Source organism: Aedes albopictus, chromosome 3 (assembly GCF_035046485.1).
Source record: "Aedes albopictus strain Foshan chromosome 3, AalbF5, whole genome shotgun sequence".
Lineage (NCBI taxonomy): Eukaryota > Metazoa > Arthropoda > Insecta > Diptera > Culicidae > Aedes > Aedes albopictus.
The window spans coordinates 381,780,928-381,802,723 of NC_085138.1; the positions used below are offsets into that span (position 1 = coordinate 381,780,928).

At 39.9% G+C, this 21,796-nt stretch overlaps 1 protein-coding gene across 2 annotated transcripts in view; it reads left to right on the plus strand.

Moving 5' to 3' along the window:
* Nucleotides 1-3,992, plus strand: part of LOC109399594 (DNA-binding protein D-ETS-4) — a 78,344-nt gene extending 74,352 nt beyond the window's left edge. For both annotated transcript variants that reach the window (XM_029875283.2, XM_062855843.1), the window contains exon 5: nt 1,780-3,992. In XM_029875283.2, the coding sequence (XP_029731143.2) occupies nt 1,780-2,165 (386 nt within the window). In that variant the 3' untranslated portion in view covers nt 2,166-3,992. The remainder of the gene's footprint in view (nt 1-1,779) is intronic.
* Nucleotides 3,993-21,796: the final 17,804 nt, after the last annotated feature.

Genomic DNA, 21,796 nt, shown 5'->3' on the forward strand with positions numbered 1-21,796 from the left:
AATCGCAGAAGGAATGCTTGAATTAAACTCCTGGAGAAAACCTGCAGGAATACCTAGAGGAATTTCTGTATAAATTCGTTCCTGAACGAACTTAAGGAGGAATATTTGAAGTAACCCCAAGAATCGTTGCTGGAGTTGTTCCTGAAAGAATCTTACACGGAATTTCCGAATTAATCGCAGGAAGAGTTCCTGGAGGAATCCTTGGAGGAATTTATGAAGAAACCCTAGGAGGAATCCCGGAAGCAATTCCATCAGAGGAATAAGTTAGGAAAAAAAGCTGTAGGAATTTGTGGAAAAGGTTTTAAAGGAATCCATATTTGCAGTAATTTCTGGACGAATGATTGAAGGAATTCTTGGATGAACTCCTAAAGATTTTTTTTTGTAGAAAATTTCGAAAGAATTCCTGTATTATTTTTGAATAATCACTGATAGAATGCCTGGAACAAATTTCTGCAGAAACTCTTCGAAAGAACTGGTAATTTAACGATTGTAGGGTTTAATATCGAGTTTTTCGGCTACGCAGTCTTTATAAAACTAACGACGTTTGTTGTTATCCCAACGTTTCGACGCTTGGTGAGCGTCTTCCTCAGGGTGTAGTAAAAAGAAAAAAAAAATACTTTGAATGATTCCAGATGGAATTACTGGAGCAATCTCTAGCGGAAATCTTGAAAGAATATGTGGAGCAATCCCTGAAGAAATCTCGGTTGCAATACCTGCAGAGATACCTAAAAGGATCTTTGGTGATATATCTTTGGGAATCCCTGGGGAAACTCCTGAAGGAATCCTCGAAAAAAGCACTTGAACTTTTAATGAAGGAACCTCCCAAGATATCCCAGGAGAAATTTCCGGAGGAAAGTCTGGAGAAATTTCTAGAGGAATTCTTTAAGGAATCTCTGGAAGAATCGATGATGTAATCACTGAAGAAAGGTATGAGAACATTTCTAGAGAAATTCATCGATGCATCCTTGCAGAAGTATCTGTAAGAGTTTCTGAAGGAATCGTGTGAAGCATTGTTTGGAACAAGACCCGAACCAATAAGTATCGGTTTGAGACATGAACCAACCTCGAGCTGAAAATCTCTCTAATAAAGAAAAAAAAAACTGTTGAAACCCCCCAAGACGTACACGAAGAAATTTATGAAGGAAAAAAAAATCTGGAGAAGTCTCTTGAAAAATTTCTGATGCAATCCTTGAAAAAAAATCATGAAGAAACACTTGTAGTTATTTCTGGAGGTGTCCCTACAGAAATTCATAAATAAATCCCCTGTTTTTTGCTCTCAGCAGAATCCAGAAATTTTGGCATGTTGTTTTCTATATTCCTAGAAATAAAATCACAAATTTAAGTCATTGAACCACGCTTGAAATTTGGTAAAATTCTATGTGTATTTTTGAGATATTTTTACTTTTCAGTGTGATTGTGAGCACAAAAATAACCTTAAGTTCTATTTCTTCGACGTTTCGATCCGTATCGGATCTTTCTCAAGGATTCTGTTGGATTATTGTAGAAAATTTTATATGTTGCATTCATTTTCATAAGACACTTTATAAATATTTAACACATTTCCATCGATTGTTTTGTCGTCATTTGGATTTTGTAAAGTGTCTTATGAAAATGAATGCAGTTTGTAAATTTTTCCTTAATAAACCAATGAACCTTGTAAAACATGTACAGGATTTATCTCTGAAAACTACCGTTAGAACTTCGGTTACGCTTTTTCATGAGCTGCTTTCCAAGCAAACCTATCTAATAACAACCTTCTATTTCTTAATTCCATTCCAGATGAAGACGAAGACATGCCCCTGGAGGGAACCGGAGGCACCACCCCTTCCACATCGGCTGGTGCCCCCAACACCTCCTCCACCGGTACCGGAAAACCACGCCAAGGTGGTTCCCACATCCATCTGTGGCAGTTCCTCAAAGAACTGCTGGCCACACCGGACCAACACGGAACCGCTATCCGCTGGATCGACCGCACCAAGGGAGTGTTCAAAATCGAAGACTCTGTGCGGGTGGCCCGGCTCTGGGGACGTCGCAAGAACCGACCGGCTATGAATTATGATAAGCTGTCCCGGTCGATTCGGCAGTACTACAAGAAGGGCATCATGCAGAAAACCGAACGCTCGCAACGGTTGGTGTACCAGTTCTGTCATCCGTATTCGCTGTAGATTTGCCAACGGAGTGTGTGTGTCCATTGGACGCAAAGCTAGCTTTAAGAGTTTTCGGTGTGATTTGTTTGGATGCACGTGCAAATGTTTGTTTGTTTAGCCTAAGCTATTTTAAGTTATTTACCATTGCGGGCGTGTGAAATGTTGTGCGTCGGAGAAAATCTCTTCCTGGAGAAAACCATGGCCCACACCGATTCGGGGTGGAAAATTTTCCTCCGAGAATCGATTTTTTGCCTTCGTTGTCTGTTAAGTGTATGTGCGAGTAGTCCGTAAGCAACCACAGAATCACTCTTTTGTATTATCGCACCAAGCTCCGTCTGGCGGCAAGTGGTATTAACTTGTCACGCGGAAGATAATATTCTTAAAACGATGTGATTTATAATTTTACGCCAACAATCGTTCCTGGAGGACGTTTTGTTGTAGCTTTTAAGTCAAAAGGCCAAGTATGCATCCGTGCACTGTTTGTCTGTCTGTCCATGTGGATGATTGTGACAATGAGTAACAACGCCACATTCGGAAGCAGCAGTTGCCGAGCGCAGGCCGAAATCTCTATCGCAAAGAATCTCGAACACTTGTAGTTCAACAGTGGAGCACAGCTTAAGGGTGAGGTTACTGTCGGCCATTGCCACGGTACTCGTCCATCTAGACGGAATCAACCAAAGCTGAGTCCTCACACCCGAAGGACGGGGAAGGTAATTTCCTCGGCTCGTTTGGGACGGGACGTCGTAAGCATGATTCCCGAAGCGATGGTCGAGAGAAATCCGGTCAGGCCGGGAGAATCCGAAACCGGAAGCGAACGATCCCGAATAGTGATGTGTGACATCTGATCTGAACGTATCGTGAAGGTTTTTCGCTGTATTGCTTACCGAGTCAACCAACTCTAACGGCACCTTAAACTGGACGCGGTCATTTCGTCGATCGACGCCCGGTGGTAATACAAGGGCCGCAGATTGGAGGCCGGTAATTTTGGTCCCATATATCTATGATATATTTTTATTGTAAGTTCTATGAACGATACAATTAAGATGTTATTTAATCCGGAGTAAATACATCGATTTCTTTTTTAAATTTCCCTTAGTTTAGAACATTAGTTTACCAATATCATTGTAAATAAAAAAAAAAAAAAAAACAAAATCTTGCTAGGCTATCGTTGCAATACAATCCGTAGATTTAGGTGATCGACCCTGTTTCTGCAGAAAGGGTCGATCGAAAACAATTTCCCCCCTCTAAAATAAACTTGTCAGAAATCAGGCCAAAAGGTTCCGATCGGAAACAAGAGCTCACTTTCCGATCGAAGGCTTTTCCATCCCAATTTCTCACGTGCTGTAGAGCTTACGTATCCTATCGTAATGTACCAATTTTGTATTTGAGCAGCCAGAACCAATCGCCAATGGCCTTTTGCTTTTTACTTTTTCTCAAATTGTAGTTAAACGGTGGCGGGATAATGTTAGGAAAACGGTTAGGATTAGGACACACATGAATTTCTCAAACACAAAAACACACATACAAATACATCGAGCAAACATTAACCAATTGTGATCTAAGTGCCTTATTGATATTTTTTACTGTTCTTTCTCCCTTATTTAAATGCAAAACAAAATAATTTTATCAACTTAACATAGGATTATAAGTGTATGATCTAATCAAACCGCTAGGAGTTGCTTCTGTGTACTACACATACATATATTCAAAGTGAACCAAGGTTTCAAAGAGTTGAGTTTGAGATATGATAACAACGGTTAGGGTTAAGGATCCATTGTCAAATCATTCTTCATGTAGGATTTATTAATCATGATTAATAAATGTAAGTCTAACCTAAAAACACAAGACGGAATGTTTGTCGTTATGCACATGAACTTGAAAGAAATCCTCTGAGTTTCACATCCTCTCGTGCCAACGTGAAAACAACTTTACAGATTTGTTATCCGACATTTTGGCAATGGTGGAGTTCTGATCCGTTGTAGACCGACCTTCGATGAGGCTGATAATTTTCCACAACCCCATTTGTTCCAGATAAACGTCAATTGTTGGTTACTCAGATGTTATCATTAGACCGGCTCACATTTATATACTTACTTACTCTCAGTCCTGAGTACCCACGGTCGTGCAGAGGGGCGAATTGAAAGATCTCTATCCTGTGCGATTGCTCGCCATCGCATTGATCTGTGGTAAGCTGAAATTTCTGTCGACTTGTCTTATTTCGTTGTTGAGGTTGCGTTGCCATGAGCCTGTGGGTCTGACTCTACTGTGATGTCCTGCTGGGTTCCAAACTAACGCTTGTTTGCAAATTTCGTTTCCTCCCCTGCGACCCTCCTCCACTCTCAATCACGAATTTCTGTTGCTATCGGCTTTTGACGCTGCACGTTGGAGATCCAATGATGAGGCCACCATGCTCAAATTAAATACTGCAGGCATCTGTTGATGAAGACCTGCAGCCATTGAGTGTTCTCCACTGATACACACCAGGTTTCACTGGCGTATAGCAGCACAGATTTCATGTTCGAGTTGAAAATTCGGATTTTGGTGCGTCGACCAATTTGATTGTTTTTCCATACATTTCTTAAACTCGCAAAAGCAGTTCTCGCCTTCTTGATCCGTGCACCTATGTCGATCTTGGTGCCACCATTATTGGCCGTCATTAGGCTACCAAGATATTAAAAAGTTTCAACATTCTCTACTGTTTGCGCAGTTACTGTGCAGCTGAGAGGGTTGACCGAATCTACGAAGAAGTTTCTGGAAAAATCATGAATGGCATCTGTTTGCTACCACCGCAGCGAAAACAGAATTATCCCGTGAATACAGCCATGTTTCCAAAAAACTTGTGCATATGTGTGTGTGGTGCTTGACGATCCAGCATTCCCAACCAGCCGACAAGTTGTACATGTTGCAACCATTGGCGTAGCTAGGATTTTCTTCTGGAGGGGGCCCAACTTGAGATGACTTTGCAGTGGCATAGTCGCCCGATATGTGAATATGCAAATCGGCATTGCAGTCTTGAGGAATCAAAATGACTGTTTTAGATTTGTTGAGTGAGGACTTTGATTTTTTTTTAGAAAAAGTAGGTCTGGTACTACTTTTCAAAGGATTTTCCAAAGTGTTTCTTATTTAACCCTCAACTTCCCATGGTTTCTCTAGAGCACCATCGATTTTAGACGAACTCGAGACAAACGGAATTAGTTGAATATGATGCAATAGATTTTAGAATATAATTGTAATCTCATTAGTTAAACCCCACTGCCAACTATTTGTTTCAATAGTGGAACTATTGATAAACAATAAAAAAAAACTATTGATTTACAACTAAAAACTTTTTCGTTGAATCCAAAAATTTTGTTAATTTGCAATAAATTTTGTTCAAGCACTTTTGTCGGTAACGCTTTCTTGGCATAGAAATAGTCGTCCAAAGTCGTGGTTAACCAAAACCGTTGGTATTAAACAATCGATTGCCACTAGGAGTAAGTATCTGTGAATTTTCTGTGTTAACATTTTTGTTTTGATTGTGATGTTGTAATTCTGGAAATTGATCAGTTTTAATAGTTTCAGTTTCAGTTAAAAAAGTGGTTGAAAGTGGTTGAACCCGTTTATTTCAAACGAAATTGTATACTTACAGGCGTAGAATGGTCAATTTCAACATATAAATTTGACATTTAACAACCGAGTTCATTAGTTGTAAGAATTATGAAGCGTTATTCGCGTTCAGAAGATCAATATTTAGTGGAGTAGACAATTTTCTACCCATGATCAATTGTATACTGATTTCGCAGATATTCCTCCAGGAATTGATCCAGGAATTACCACGCCAATTTCTCCAAGAAATCGTCCCGGAGTTTATACAGGTATTATTCCAAGAATTCATCCAGGGATTCCAGCATGAGTTCCTCCGGAAATTCCTCTAGGCATTCCTATAAGGATTTCTTCAGCAATCCCCCAGGAAATCCTCCAGGGATTTCTTCGGAAATTCTCCCAAGAATTGCTCACGGAGTTCATTCAGGAGTTATTCCAGATTTTCCTCCAGGCATTTCCCCAGGGACTCCTCTAGGAATTCCACCTAGAATACCTCCAGGAATTACCCCAAGAATTTCTCCAGGAATCGACCCAGGAATCCCTCAAGAATTCCTGTCGAAATTCCTCCTGGTTTTTTTTTTTCTGGAAATCCTACAGGAATTCTTTAGAAATTATTTCAAGAACTTCTTCATTAATTGTTTCCAGAGATTCTTCCGGGAATTATTCCTTGGTTTCCTCCAGGAATGTCTCCTCCAAAGATTCCTCCAAGGATTCCTCTAGGAATTTCTTCAGGAATTCCTCTAAAGATTCTTCCAGAGATTCCCCCAGGAATTCCTCCAAAGATTCCTTCAGTAATTCATCCAGAAATTCTTCTGGGAATTCTTCTAGGAGTTTCTTTAGGAATTTCTCCAGGAATTTCCTTAGGGATTTATTCAGAAATTTCTCCAGGGATTCTGCCCAGAGTTCCTCTAGAAATTACTCCAGAATTTCATTCGGGGACTCCTCCAGGAATTATCGGAAGTTCCTCAAGAATTCCTCTTGCCATTTCTCGTGGGATTTCTCCTCGAATACAGACAGGAATTTGTCCAGAAGTTCCTCAAGGCTTCCTCCTGAGGTTCCTACAGAAATTGCTGCAGGGAATCCTCCGGAAATTTCCCAGGGATTTATTTAAGAATTTCCCAGGGACTCTTCCAAGTATTTCTCCAGAAATTTCTCTAAGGTTTCCTTCCGGAATTTCTCAAGCGGTTTTTTTTCAGAAATTTTTCCAGGGGTTGCTCTCAGAATTCCTCCAGAAATTCATCCAGGTATTCTTTCAGGAATTTACCCATACATTCATCCAGGGATTTCTCTAGAAATTTATCCAGGAAATACTCCAGGCCTTCGTGCAAGATTTCCTCCAGAGATTTTTGCAGGAATTCCTCCCGCAATTCTTCAAACGATTTCTTTAGAAATTTTTCCAAGGATTCCTCTACAAATTCATCCAGGGATTCCTCCAAGTATACTTTCAGAAATTCTTCTCTGAATCTTTTCAAAAATTTATTCAAGACCTACTAGAATACTAGAAGGATTTCTAAACGAATTCCTCCCGTGATTTGTATTGGAATACTTTAAGATAATTTTAGAGGGATACAGGAGTCTGGAAATTCTTCAAAAAGACATCCAGGTATTCTAGCACAATTATCTCCGAAAAATCTTTAGGCAGTTCATCGACATATTTATTCAGAAATCCATCCATGATTTCTTTCACGAATACCCCATGCAGCTCCTGCAAAGGAGTGTTTTTTTTTCAAAAATTCGTCCTGCGATTCTTTCAGGATACATTCCTATGATTTCATCAGTCACTGTGACTTATTTTACACATATAAATACTTACATGCTAGAAGCGCTTTCAGACATTTATCTAGGAATGCACTGAATCTCTTAAAGAATCATGGAAGGAATCTCAGGAGGAATCATTGGAGCAATCTCGGGCGAAATCCCGAGATGTATTCGTGAAAAAAATCTCGAGAAGAATCTTTCAATAATACCAGCAGGGATCTCGGCAAGTACCTAAAAGAAATCCAGTAGGTTTATCCGATTACATCTCTGCAGAATACCAGGAAGAATCTGTGAAGGAATGCCAGCAAGAAAACCAGGAAGTCTGCTTTCAATCAGGTCTTCCGGGTATCCAGGAATCTAGTCGAGGAATTTACTTACTCGGAGTTTTCGGCTATTCAGTCTTAATATTTCAAACGGTAGTTTGTTAACTGCCCGACGTTTCGGCTGTTCTTCTACCAGTCGAAAACCACTTACTCCTGTTACATGTAGTTTTTGTTTCTGGAGCTAACCGTTGTTCTCTGCATGCGAATATCTCTAATTGTAGCCCATTTACAGTTCTCTTAAGTTAAGGCATGAATTCAATCAGGTCGTCCAAATTTTCTGCAGCTCTTTGACACAACAAACATTAAAGAAAACAATTTGTAGCATCATCATCGTCATCATCGATGCGACATCTCCAGTCGATGACGAATCATCTCGCCTGAACGCTCTAAAATTATAATAGCAGCCCGTCTGGCTACCGTATTTTGAATTCAACAATTGAACTGAATTGTATAGACCATAGAAATCTATTTTTGACCAAAAGAGGCAATGCCCTCAAACCTGTATATAAACACACTAGGTACCTCTTGTGAAATATAGTTTTTATCTGACTCGAACAACAGATAGTCTTTCCATACTCCGTTCGCCAAAAATTGAAAATAATACTTGCTGATTATTTCAAGTGATACTGTTTTGTGAGGACGGATTCGAACAACCCATCGAGAGATTCAGAAAATAGAAACAGTAGTACACATAATCTGAAGATGTCTCCGATGATCTATGGGGTCAATAAGGGAATAACATCTTGTGTTCATTGTCATGTCAAAACAACAAATGTAAATGTAGACTTGGATAATTCAGAAGTGTTAAATATCCCAAGAACTCGATTGAAACCCATCTGAGAATCTCAGAATCGAAGCTGCATAAACTACAACTGTCATCAGGCGACGGAATATGCAAACTCTCATTGAAATACTTCGTTAAAAAGAAAGTTATGGTGGTGCAAATCATACTTGTTCTTATTTTCACCCGACTTGACCCAGTGACTCATCAGTGTAAGGGGCTGTCCATAAACCACGCGTTCATTAGGGGGGGGGGGGGTGTTCAGCCAATGATCATTTTGTATGGACAAATAAAAAATTTTGTATGGACTAATGGCCGTCCCAAAAAAATGACCATATGGTTTAAGGACAGCCTCTAACAGAGTCCAGAAGCCCAAGAAAATGTTGATCCTGGGTGTCTCCAAAACAAGAGTGTTGTGTAAGCTAGTATTCAAAATTTGGTTAAATTTTGTTGAGTAATGTGCTGTTGGTGATATTTTAAACTTTTATTTTTCAGCAGGGGACAAACAGGTTAAGCAAGCCCTTGATGAATTCTTAGCGAATCGCTAAAAATTTCCAAACTCCTGGTGAAATTTCTGCGAAAACTCAAATGAATCTTTAAAGAAAATTTTAATGAATCGATTGAAGACTTCTTAAAGGCATTTTTTTAAAAATTAGTGAAGAAGGAAACTCCAGAAAATTTTCTTAAAGAATCATTGAGTTTTTTCTAAAGAAATTTTCTATTGGTTTTTGGAACAATAATCCTTGTGGAAATGTTTAATGATATCCATGAATCAATATTGAATGAAACTCTTTCGAAATTTTTTTTAGGATATCCTTAGGACAGTTTTTGAAATAACTTTCATAACCAAACTTTGTAAATTGTTGAATAAATCCCTGAAATAATTTATGAATATCCGATATTCTATCCATGCATGTAACGATGGGGAGTTCGACTGGAATTTGGTATAACGTGGGTTTCGGATTCTCAGTAATGAATTTTGCGTCGACTACTGGGTTATCTTCGCATACGTTTCGACCCGGTCCCATCCCATCAGATTTTGTTATAAGGCCGGAACTAATCTCATTTTCTTCTTTTGTCACTTTGCTCATCGACTCGTCAGGGGGGGGTGGTTCGGGGGGTGGAAGATGATAAATAGTAAATGTATTTGATGAAAAATTATCCAAACAATTCGAGGGGGGGGAGGTGACATAAGAGAAAATCGAAAATTGTGTCAGCCTTATAGTACAAATTGGTACGAAGGTTTTCAGAATTTAACGTTTTTCTTTCCACAGGTAGGGATCACATACATAGGGTCACCTAATTTTCCATAAACATTTCCACAGACTTTGAAAAATTATAGCTCAAATTTTCTCAGCAATTGACAACAATACAAAAAAAATGTTTTCCACAAAATTTTCCACTAATGAGGAAAATCGGTTGGAAAAGTCGGAAAAACTATTTCGGTCCGGACAAATTCTAAACAAAATGTGGAAGAAAATTACATAAACTATATTCTGTGAAATTTTCAAGGTGTGGTTTTTCTCCGTTCCCGAGTTATGGCCAATTTTGTGGAAATTGTCCAGATTTGCTATTCGAACCGTTTGTTTAAAAAATGATAACATAGGAATGAATCATCGTCGACAAAATGTTGTGAAATTGTAAGCAAATTTTCTCAGCAATCCAAAAAAATACAAAATGGAAATTGTTTTCCACAAAATTTTCCACTTTTGATAAAAATCGGGTGAAAAAGTCGGAAAAACTATTTACGAGGTCCGGAAAAATTCCCAAAATATTTTTTTTTGAAAGGGAATTTTATAAGCTAGGTAATCTGTGAAATTTCAAGATGTGTTTTTTTTCGTTCCTGAGTAATGATTATTTTTGTGCATATATATAATCAAGACGGTCGAGAATCTACCAGCATCTGGACAATTTCTACAAAATTGGTCATTACTCAGGAACGAAAAAAAAAAATTGTGGAATACAATTTTCATTCTGTATTTTATTTTTTGATTGCTGAGAAAATTTACCTACGATTACACAAAAAAAACATTGTGTCTACGATGATTCGTTTCTATGTTTTGATTTTTCAAAGAAAACGGTACATCTTGACAATTTCCACGAAATTGGTCATAACACAGCAACGGAGAAAAACTACATCTTGAAAATTCACGGAATATAGCTTTTGCAGTTCCCTTCGAAAAATATTATTTTTGAGAGTTTTTTCGGACTTCCTTATTAGTTTATCCGACTTTTCCAATCCATTTTCCTCATCAATGGAAAATTTTGTGGAAAAAAATTGAAACAATATTTAAAACTAATGCAGAAAATCAGCCCGATTGTGCTGGTTCGTCCCGAAAGAGAACCTTCGATTGGTACGATAATAACAAAAAAACCCTTAGGCTAATCCTTAACAATCTAAATCTTTTACAATCTTATCTCAGGAATCGTTACCTACAGGTCTCAGTTGATGGGTCTAGCTTTACTGAAATTATCTCAGTAGTGCCTCAAGGATCGATCTTACGACACTTGTTATTCACCCTTTTTATTGCCATCTGTATTACAATACTGTAAAATCCACATGTTCGCAGACGATGTTCAAATTTATTTGCACTTGAGTAGTCTTTCTCCTTCATCGATGGCTCAGCTTATTAATGTATCAAACATCTTCAATTGGTCATGTAGTAATATTCTTATACTTATAAATGCCTCTAAAATTAAAATATTGTACATTTCAAGATCTCGCCAGCCCCAGATCTTTACGTCATTTCATTGGGAGGCGTAACTCTTACTTACGTTAAATCTAGGTGTCATTTTTCAAGGCGATCTAGGATAGGATACGCACATAAATGCCCAATATGGAATAATTTATGGCGGATTGAAACAGCTTAAACTTATCGCTAACATGGTTTCCTCAGAAATTAAGTTAAAATTGTTTAAATCTCTTACTCTACCGCAGTTCCTGTATGGTATTGAGCTACTACAATAAGCTCGCCAGCTCGGGCTCTCAACATAATGAGAGTTGCTCTTAACTGTTGTGTCAGATAGTTGTTTAGTTTCACTAGGTTTTCTAGTGTTTCACAACTACAGTACAAACTGGTAGGTTGTTGTTTCCATGATTTTATCAAACTGCGTTCCTGTACTACTCTCTTTAAAACAATCAAATCATCTTCACCGTTATATCTTTCCAATAAATTGCATCCATTTCGAAGTACGCTGACATGTAATTTCGTTCTACTTCTCATTATGGAGAAACCTTTTTCGTTCGCGGCGTTGTTTCTTGGAACCAATAACCACTGGAAATCAGATCTATTGATAAATTGAATAGGTTCCATTCGCGGAGTGCACAGAGTTTCCCAACAAACTTTATTGCTGTATAATGGATGAATAAACCACTCTTAAGCTTGGTATTAAATATTTTAGCTGAATAAGCTGTTATTCAGCTATCATAGTTTCTTCAATTTTTTACAGAGGGAATCAGTTTAAAAGTAAGTAAATATCCATCAATGTACATGGAGACGAACCAGCCAGGGGCTGAAAGTCTTTATAATAAAGATAAATTAATCACTCACTCAATGTACATGATCAGAGTTCAGAATCTGTAATGTAGCAATAAGTTTTGTTTTTATGTACTTTCAAATGAATTCATTTTGCTATAATTCAAAAGGTGTAACCTTACACTACAAATGTATGAATAAATAAAATAAAATAAATAATTACAGTGTTTTTTTCTATTTTGTCACGGTTCTATTTAATCATGCTCCATTATATCACACTCGATTTTAGCACGCTATTTGAATGATTCCATCCCTGGGTGTGGCTATCGTCAGCTTTGCTAACGATATCACACTGGATGTCTGCGGTGAATCGATCGAAGAGATGGAGCCGACTGATGTTCTCTCGATTGCGGTTGTTGAGGAGTGGATGAGCTGCAGGAAACTGGAATTATTTCACCACAAAACCCACAAAACTGATGTGGTTGTTGTGAACAATCGGAAGTCAGAGCAACAAGTGGTGCTCAGTATAGGTAATTGCATTACCGTGATTTCGGGTGAAATTGATCACTTTTCGCAGTTTTTTGTTTCTAATTTTTGAATGTTTGTCGATATGGTTAAATTCAATGCTTTAAAACCCGTACGACCATGGTTTTCATCAGTCAACGAGGTTAAAACTTTTACAACCAATCATTTTGTTATAATAAATATCATTTTTAATAAAAAATCAAAAAAATTACTTTCGGGGTGAAATTGATCAGTCAGTGAAACGCCTTTGTAAATGCTGAAAATTATTTTTCCATCTAAATTAACCACCCTAGAATGCGAAAAGCTTTCCAAAACTGTTACAAGTTTACTAAATTTTTAATTATTTAAGTTTAAAGTTTAATAAATCGCAAGAAAACGCCTAAAAGTATGCAGTTTCCCACTAATTATGTGTATCAATATTGTACTTCCGAAAAAGTGCAATTTTATGCATAAATTACAATATTTATAAAACTTTTGATGACGAAATCGGATTTAGCGAATACTTGGCAACTATAAACATTCATTCGAATATTCATTACATGGGTGATACAACTACGTTAACAAAAGTATGGAAGTGTCTATGAAGATCGCCTAACACGCAGTTTCGGAAAATATTGACTTTCATACCGAAATATGTAACTAATTGGCTGTAAAACATGTAAACTCATCATTCAATAACCCTTGAGCAAGGTGATGACCATTTTCCACAAATTGTTTAAAGTTTAAAGTGTTATTTTTAACAAATAAAAATGGACCTCTCGTCGATCAATTTCACCCCACTGATCAATTACACCCGAAATCACGGTACCACTTCGAAGCCAAACACTTTTCGTGATAATCGATGTTAATTTTAGCTTTGGTAGCAACATTGATTATACCTAGTAGAAAGCCTCCACAACTATAGGGCACTATGTCCCGGATGATGTCCAATAGCTCTGCGGTGTATGCCACCAAGCGCAAGCATCTGGCTAGTGTCACCTCGTCTTTCCTAAGGTATGGCGGCCTAGCTTGGGGTACGGCGATAAGTCCCGACAACTACCCTGGTAAGTTGGAAAGCACTTATAGTATAATATAACTGAAGGTTGCGAGCGCGTACCGTCCCGTGTCACACGATGCCTTGGTGTCATCACTGGCATGGTGCCTTTCCGCACCAGGATATCGGGGAGGACATTGGGTGCTCCGAAATGCGCGGCACAAGGGGTATACGCAGGACTACCAGACCAGGTTGGCCCCTATGGTCGAATGGCAGCGTGCGTGGGACAGTTCCACCCAAGGAAGGTGGACCCAAAAGCCTGATTGCGAGGGTATGTAGATAGTTGAATCAATAGGCTGCATAGTAGATGCAGTAACATTCCACTTGACTCATCCAGTCATGAGGTCCTGCCGGGTCATGGTTGCCTCAGACAGTATCTACACCGTTCTGGCAATGCGGGTTCTTCTGAATGTCCGGATTGTACTGGTTCAGAGAAAACGACGGAGCACGTTTTATTCATATGGCCGCATTTTCGCGCAATGCGTGACCACATGCTGTGAAAACACAACTCTGTCCAGATGATGTGTAGTGATGAGTTTGACTGGAGAGTGCTGTTTCAACGGCTATTACCCACATCATCGTCTTGGAGCTACAGAGGTGCCACGTGGACTCGGAGAATGGCTAATTCAGACGCTATACAAGAGGTGGTCCAAGGGTTCGAAGTCAGCTACGTAAGTCATAGCGGTGCCCTACGGTCGAAGCCGACCCTTACAGCGATTAAGGTGGATCTCCTTCTGATGCAACTGTTATGGCCGGAAGGGGGGTGCCTTGCCTTCAGCAGATCTAATCGTGTTACACGTAAGCATCAGTTCTTGATGCGTGCAAAACAGTTGGGTGTGGGCGTGGCGGTTAACCCTGTCCTGCCCGCCTTCCGAGGACAAAGGGAGTTGCGAGGACCACTCGGGAAACTGGCTTGGCGCAAGCATGCTTCCTTGATGCACTCTCTGAAGCGAGTCATCAATGTTTTTTTGCTGCAGGCTTGAGGGTGCGATGTGCACTAGATCCTGTCTGAAACAATGCCTTTTTAGTGGTTCCGGAGAGACGTAGGGTTTAGCGACAGTGGAAAAGTGTTTAGTGGGTCAAGCAGAGAGTAGTCCTGGCTTTTATTTATGTTGTAAAAGACAGCCTTATCCTCACATTACCTGGACCTTCCTGTTCGGGTGTCTATTTAGCAGATTCCCCTCCCTCATGATCAAGAAAAAAAAATACAACGTTGACCCACCCTTATAAGCAGAACACACACACCAAAGTACTTTCAGTTAAAATCTTGTCACTGTTACAAATTCATTAACAACCGTTTTTACGTGTCCAGATTTCTACAGATACATGCATATTTATTTATTAACCGTTATGTGGCCGGCAAACTTTTTGCTTTTTTCTACACCGTGTATTTTAAATGGGTGCTGGGTACCCGGGTACCCTGCCGGCCACATAAGGGTTAATGAAGCAGTGACCTTGTTGCAGTTTATTTTGAAATGTGGGAAAATTTTGTTCTGGTACGCACAAGTGGGAGTTTTGTTATACCAAAATTTTGAATTAAACAATTGAAAAGGAGTTAGGTACTGGACAGTTGTAGGCGCTATTTTTTTATGGTGAGACAAAATGCCCAATGCCATTTTCTGTTTTGGTTTTCAATAAAATACCTGGAGGCTCCATCGAAGTCTTCAGAGCAGCTAATATAAGTGAGATGGGGACGCATGGTAGTTAAAAGGTGGTATAGCCAGTTATTCCCGTGTGCTTGAAATTACTTTATAGTTTATTTTTACAAATGAGGAAGATCGACGTTCCTTCCAACTTTACCAGTAATTTTCTGGCTAAACCTAGCTTAATCTAGTTTGTTGGTATCTGAAGTAAAACTTGTAAATAAAGTGGAATAGCGCGACATCGTTTAGGGGCTGTCCATAAACCACGTGGTCATGAGGGGGGGAGGGGGGGGGGGTTCGGCCAATGACCATTTTGTATGGACAAATAAAAATTTTTGTATGAACTAATGACCACGCGGGGGGGGGTTGAAAAGTCCCAAAAAAATGACCACGTGGTTTATGGACAGCCCCTTACATCATGAGGGGCATCATGCTCGCAGCTCCCCGCAGGGGTTATAGCCCCCATATCGTATTTATTTTTGTTTGTGCATAAAATCGAAATAAATAAATAAAACATAATAGAAAAGTAGATAAATGTAAAAGGATACTAAAAAAAGTAGAATGCACTGAATGTAAACGGTTAAAAGGAATAAAACCAAAACAAAAGTAAAGTTAAAAACCAAAATAAAATTGACAACAATCTCTCTTTAGAGTGCTTTAGATTTCCAACTATCAAGTCAAAAACGTGTTGCTGTCTTGGAAAATATATAACGAACATAATTTTTCTCTTTCCACTACTGTCCACCAGGGGTCTCCATTTCCTAGTACCAACCTCATAGCTCTGAAACGTACCCTTGAATGCAACAACCCAATACATCTTTAAGCACCCTCTATGACACCAACACCATTGCGGAACCTTGCAATGGCAACTTCATACACCACCGTAGAATCACATCAAAATAAAAGGGAAATGAAACGTCAAATCCCGTCGTATGTTGCATGCTGCGGCTTCTGCTGCATCCTACTCATCCCCTATCTCGTCTCTGGCTCTGGTGGTAACACTCTCGCACCCTCCGCTAAATCCTATACTGTCCATGCGTCGATCGCATTTCGCTTGTTGATGCTAGGTCCCGCCGCCACCAAGACTCATATAGATAGCCATATGGCTATACAGGCGGGTACAGACGACTGCACCACGCACGTTCAAGTGTTTTTGTTTTTTTTTCTTTCTCCACAACTTGGGACTTGTGTCCGTCCATCCATCCATCCATCCATCCCGTCTATCCATTCATACACAACAACAGCGAGTTTGGTGGAACTGCATCAGTCTTCTCTACAGACAGTGCCCCTAGTATACATAGGTTGTGCTTTGATTTTTTTACGCTTTTATTGTTGTGCATCTCGTCGTCATAATTCATCGGCGGTCCGCGGTCGTCGTCGTCGTCGGGTTTTGAATTCGCGAGGTTTTTTGGATCGAAAGTTCTAGGATTTGGACGCGAGTTTGGGGCGTGCGGTTTTCTGTGTATTACGTGTGTGCGCGCTCGAGTTGAGCCCGTTGCCGATCCGGATTAATTAGTTTTGCGCGGCGCGGACCGGGAATCGGAGTCTGGTGAACTAATTTAGCGAATCAATTGACGGTCGCGCGACTTCGGACGCTCTGGAATGATTACTAAGTGATGACGTCATATCGCACGAATTGCAAATTCTACAGGTGGGCTACGGAGCAGTGCGATTAATTGAGTAAGGTGACGAGCGGTGGAGTGAACCGACAAAAAAAGTACGGCCTAATAACGACACGGGGGAAGGTGGTGCCATAGTCGGTAATGTGAGGTGTAGTCAGTCGATCGATTGTGTATTCAAGTGCTTCTGGTTGTGAGTTAACAAGGAATACGGGTACGGGAGGTACCTGAAGTCTCGTTTCGACAAAGTTTTCGTAAGGTGGTGATAATCATAAGTGTGAATCGTGTGTGCTTGTTCGCGTTTGTTCAACCGATCTGTTTAAAAGTGATTATTGAGTGCAAACATGACGTCCAAGGGTCAAATACCTTCGGATTTGGAAGCTAGCAAGATCCTGGAAGCGGTACTGCAGCAAATGGACGGGATCATTCTAGGTAAGTACTCGTTACTGTACATGCTTAATCAGTCAATCAGTCAATCTGTCAAACAGTTAGACTTGTGGAACGTCCATCGGTATGCAAATGACCGCACGTACAGCTCATTTGCCGAACCCATTGAACGGGTCTCTTGAAAACCCCACACGGCCACAAACAACTCCATACGATTCCGTACGATCGGATCGCTCGCAGCGCCGTTGGCTCTATTGCCGAGCCGAGCCACAACGATTGAGGTCAGTTCATATGGGCGTCAGTCAATCGGTGCTGTTGTGTACCAAAGCGGCGGCAATGGTCGAGTGGGGTCCAAATGGCGATGTTGTGTTTGTTTTCACGACTTCGACTTGGTCGTGTGAAGTCGGCCAAATCCAGCAGTGGTTTTTCTGCTTGTTGTGTAACTCGCCGAGGCTCGCCGCCCGAATGCGCGCTTGAGCCTTAGCTAATGACGATTGGATTGACTGACTGCCACCGCTACCACCGTGCTGAACAGCTAGCAGCGCTACCTTATCGGATCAGTTGATTCATGTGAATTTTATCGCCGATAAAACCGAGATATCTGAGCCTGCGAATATCGTACGAAGCAGGGTTGAAGGTCTCCTGTGGGAAAACAACAGATGTGTTGCTGAAAATGAAATCCTATTGGAATTTGAACAGCTGCAACCAGATGCGGAAAGAATGAGCGAACGAACGAATGATAGAAATGGTCAAGAGCATGGACGTTTTAGTTTTAGACGATCGCTTTGAGCAAGGGTACTGTGCTGATTGTAATAGGACAATTCATGGATTCAAGTTCTTGGAAATGCCTATCACTTGATTCGAGTTTCTTCTAGGAAACAATTTGGTCATGACTTGATCAACATCAGTAGATAACACCCGCAAACAACAACACACAAGATATCGTCAAAACATCAACAGAATCAAATCATCAACCGGCATCATCTCTGACAACAACATCAATAAAATAATAACACCAAACGAACGCAATCCGATTCAACTAGTTTGTGAGTGGGGGGAAATCTCGTGCTCCATCCGCAAACAGTCAATCTCTCTTCCATGTACGAAAATTCAACGCTCTCCGCGCGATGCATTCCTACAAGTTCCCGCCAAGCAATGCTGTAGCGGTCAGCCAGAAGCCGGAAAAGCGCGCCCTTCGTCGTATAGTCGTACGGATCATGCGTGAGTTTTCCCTTTCGACGATCGGCCCGGTTTGCTCTCGCGCTCTCCCACCGCTTCTCAGATCTCCGATGGGGAGCATCATCATTAGTACTTAGAAGTCATCGTCATGATGGAGGGAGGCCGTTTGTTTTGGTTTTGTATCAAAGTCAACGATGGCAGGGTTGGGAGGTAGGATTTGATTGCACTAATAATTTCCTGTTATCTGAATACAAAATGCAAGAAAAAATAGTTTGTAAAATTAACTCAAAAACATCAAAAGCTGCAACCGCTACTAAGAAAAATTCGATAAACCATAAGTGGTCTATTCGAGTAAACGTTAACGAAAGGCAGTCCTTTCATAACTGACATTCCGAATAAAAGTTTTGGTGATTGAAATTATAGTGTTAGTTTTGACGGTACAGGAATTTAATGCAGTAAGAAACAGGAGCATGTAGAGGATAAGGTACACTCAGGCAAATAAACTTAAGATTTCTATAAGGCCCAACTTATGAAACGATGTTTAAACAATTCATATTGATCCGAATGAATTTCATAAGGTCGCTTTATGACGTAGAATAGTCTCACAGCTTGGCTTTTATATAAGTTTAGCAACATGGTGTTCTTAAGTGTCGGTAGCCGTGTGGATAAAACAGGAGCTCAGTGATCCCGACGTTCATGGATGAAATCCAGTCTGCATCATTTTAGGATTCTTTGCTCTTTCCTTAAGTCTATCTTATGAAATTTATCATAACAAACACGATCCATTTTCATAAGGTATTCTTATGGCATCCATAATTTTTAGTTATAGCTAAAACTCATAAGGTATTTTGATGAATTTCGTTAGCTTTTTTCGTTGAGTGTACTTCAGGCCAAATAGTTGACAAGGAAAGAACTCAAGAAACAACATCAGTTTGACACTAATGAAAATTTGATCGAGTCAAACAAGATGTTTGAACATTGGTTTCGTTTTGGACAAATATTTGATCATGTGTATACTAACGGCTTAAAATTTGCTAAAGCGAAGAGCGGAATGGAACGGAAGAGTATGCAGAGTTTTTATGGAACTACAAATGATATGCAGCGGAAGACTAGAATGCTAGAAGGAGTACTTTAAATATTCGTTGAAAAATAACGATAAAGGTATTCTCAGGAACAGGATTAACATGGTTTATGGCGATCAAGCAGTGGAACCACAAAACTGGATGAGGTGAGGAAGGCACTAAACGAGCAGCTACATAAATTTTCATAAAAAAATGAAGTATAAAGAATCGCCTACAAGATGGAGGGCTTCATAACCCAGGTAACAATTTGATGCTGAACAAACGTTTCTAAAACTATTTTAAATCAGCCTTCATTTGAACAAAAGCTGAGCACAAGAGATACAATCCTTTTTTTAGCTCCTAAACGTCCAATTTTGATGATTTTATTAAACCTTCAGCTCGTTTGAGGTTCTTTGAAAGGCTGTTTTAAGGCATAATATGTGCTTAATCAGTAATCGATTAAATTTATTGATTGTGTAAAATTAAAATTAAAACCTATTTCGTGAGCCTATTTTACCATTAGCTGCTTCTTTTCTAAAGGGGATGTTTCGGAATGTATAGATTAATCTATAGGAAAACTGGGAATTGAACTCGAACCTCCCACAAGACTAATCATTAAAAGCGCACGGTGCACGCTGCAGTTACTGTGAGATTTTTTTCTAATTCTTTGACGATTCGTGTCTTTGTTGTTTACGATCCCGGCGTAGAGATATTTCGTTCGCTTTCTCAGCTTGCGTGATTGAATATTGAATGTGTTATTCGTGCGCGCGTGGAGCAAATGTTCTATTTTACTTTTGGATGGTTTTCTGGGCAAAATTCGGATGGTGAAATTCCATTGGAGTTTTTGGGCGATTCGAGGCGGGGGCTGCGAAGAATTCTGCTTGGGTTCTAGAGAAAATTTCATTGATGTTGCAGTGAGAACTATGGTGGACTACTATTTGTTTATTATGGTTAGATTGCGGTTAAGACTGTTGTGGGAAGAGCGCTTCTTGAGTTTTAACGAACACGTTGTAGAATTCCAGAAGAAATACTGGGATAAAGTTTTAATGAGAATTCAATGGGGACCAGCGGAGGTTTTTTCGTGTGCTTCGCTTGGAATTCCGTTCCATGAGTTCCACCGGAAAATTCACGTGGAGTTCCAGTGGATTCCTGGAATCTATCCTCGAGTATTTTCTGAGATTCATCTATGAATTTCTTCAAAGATTCTTTGGAGTAACTTTTGGATGCCCTTAGGAAAATTCATTGCTTTTTTTTTCTATGTTGTCTTTCAGAATTTCCCCAGAACTAGTTTAATGTTTCTTTAGAGGGTTCCTCAATGAAATCTTTCAATGATGTCTATGAGATTCCTATAAATAATCTTCAGTTCCGATTGATAGTAAAAAAGTTCGCGCTAATATTCCTTAGAAAGTTCCTGAATTTTGGTATTTCTCTAGTACTTTACTTCTGGATTTCTTCCAGGAGTTCTCCCCGAGACGTACCCTTTTTCAATAACGCCTAGAAGCTTCTCCAGAAACCTAATATGCTTAGGGGCTGTCCATAAACCACAATGTCATACCGGGGGGGGGGGGGGGGGGGGGGGGTTCAGCCAATGACCATTTTGTATGGACAAATAAAATTTTTTGTATGGACCAATGACCACGCGGGGGGCGGGGGGGGGGGGGGGTTGAAAAGTCCCAAAAAAATGACCACGTGGTTTATGGACAGCCCCTTATGGAATTATTCTAGACTTAACCCAGGAGATATTTCTGGAATTCGACCGTTGTTTTCGTTAGAAGTTCCTACAGCAATTCTTCGATTTTTTTTTTATGAAATTCTTTCAGACATTCCACTTTTTCCCTTACTGTGCTAACCGGAGCAAAAGCGCGGTGGACCTTGTGTTTCTCCGAGACAATCAGCTGCCCTTCTTCAATCTCATACTTGAGGCTGAATAAGGGCGGGATTATGAAGATGTTATTAATTAGTTTAAATTTTCACCTATATGGATTCGCATTATGACTTTTACACTGCATCCTCGCCTTTGGCGCACTCAAATCGATACCGATCTGGCTTTATTGTTGCTGTTCTTTTTTGTGCTGTGATTGTTAAGAGTTTAATCTTGCCTAGTTTGGGTAGTGGCTACGGTTAGGATAGCTCAGATCAATCTTCAGCACAAAAGAACAGCAACGATCAATCTTTGTAGACTTATGCAAAATGGTACAGCCCAAGTGGCCTTGGTACAAGAACCTTACTTTCGTAAGGGAAATTTCTATCTAGGAAACCTTGTGAATCCGGTGTTTGCTACT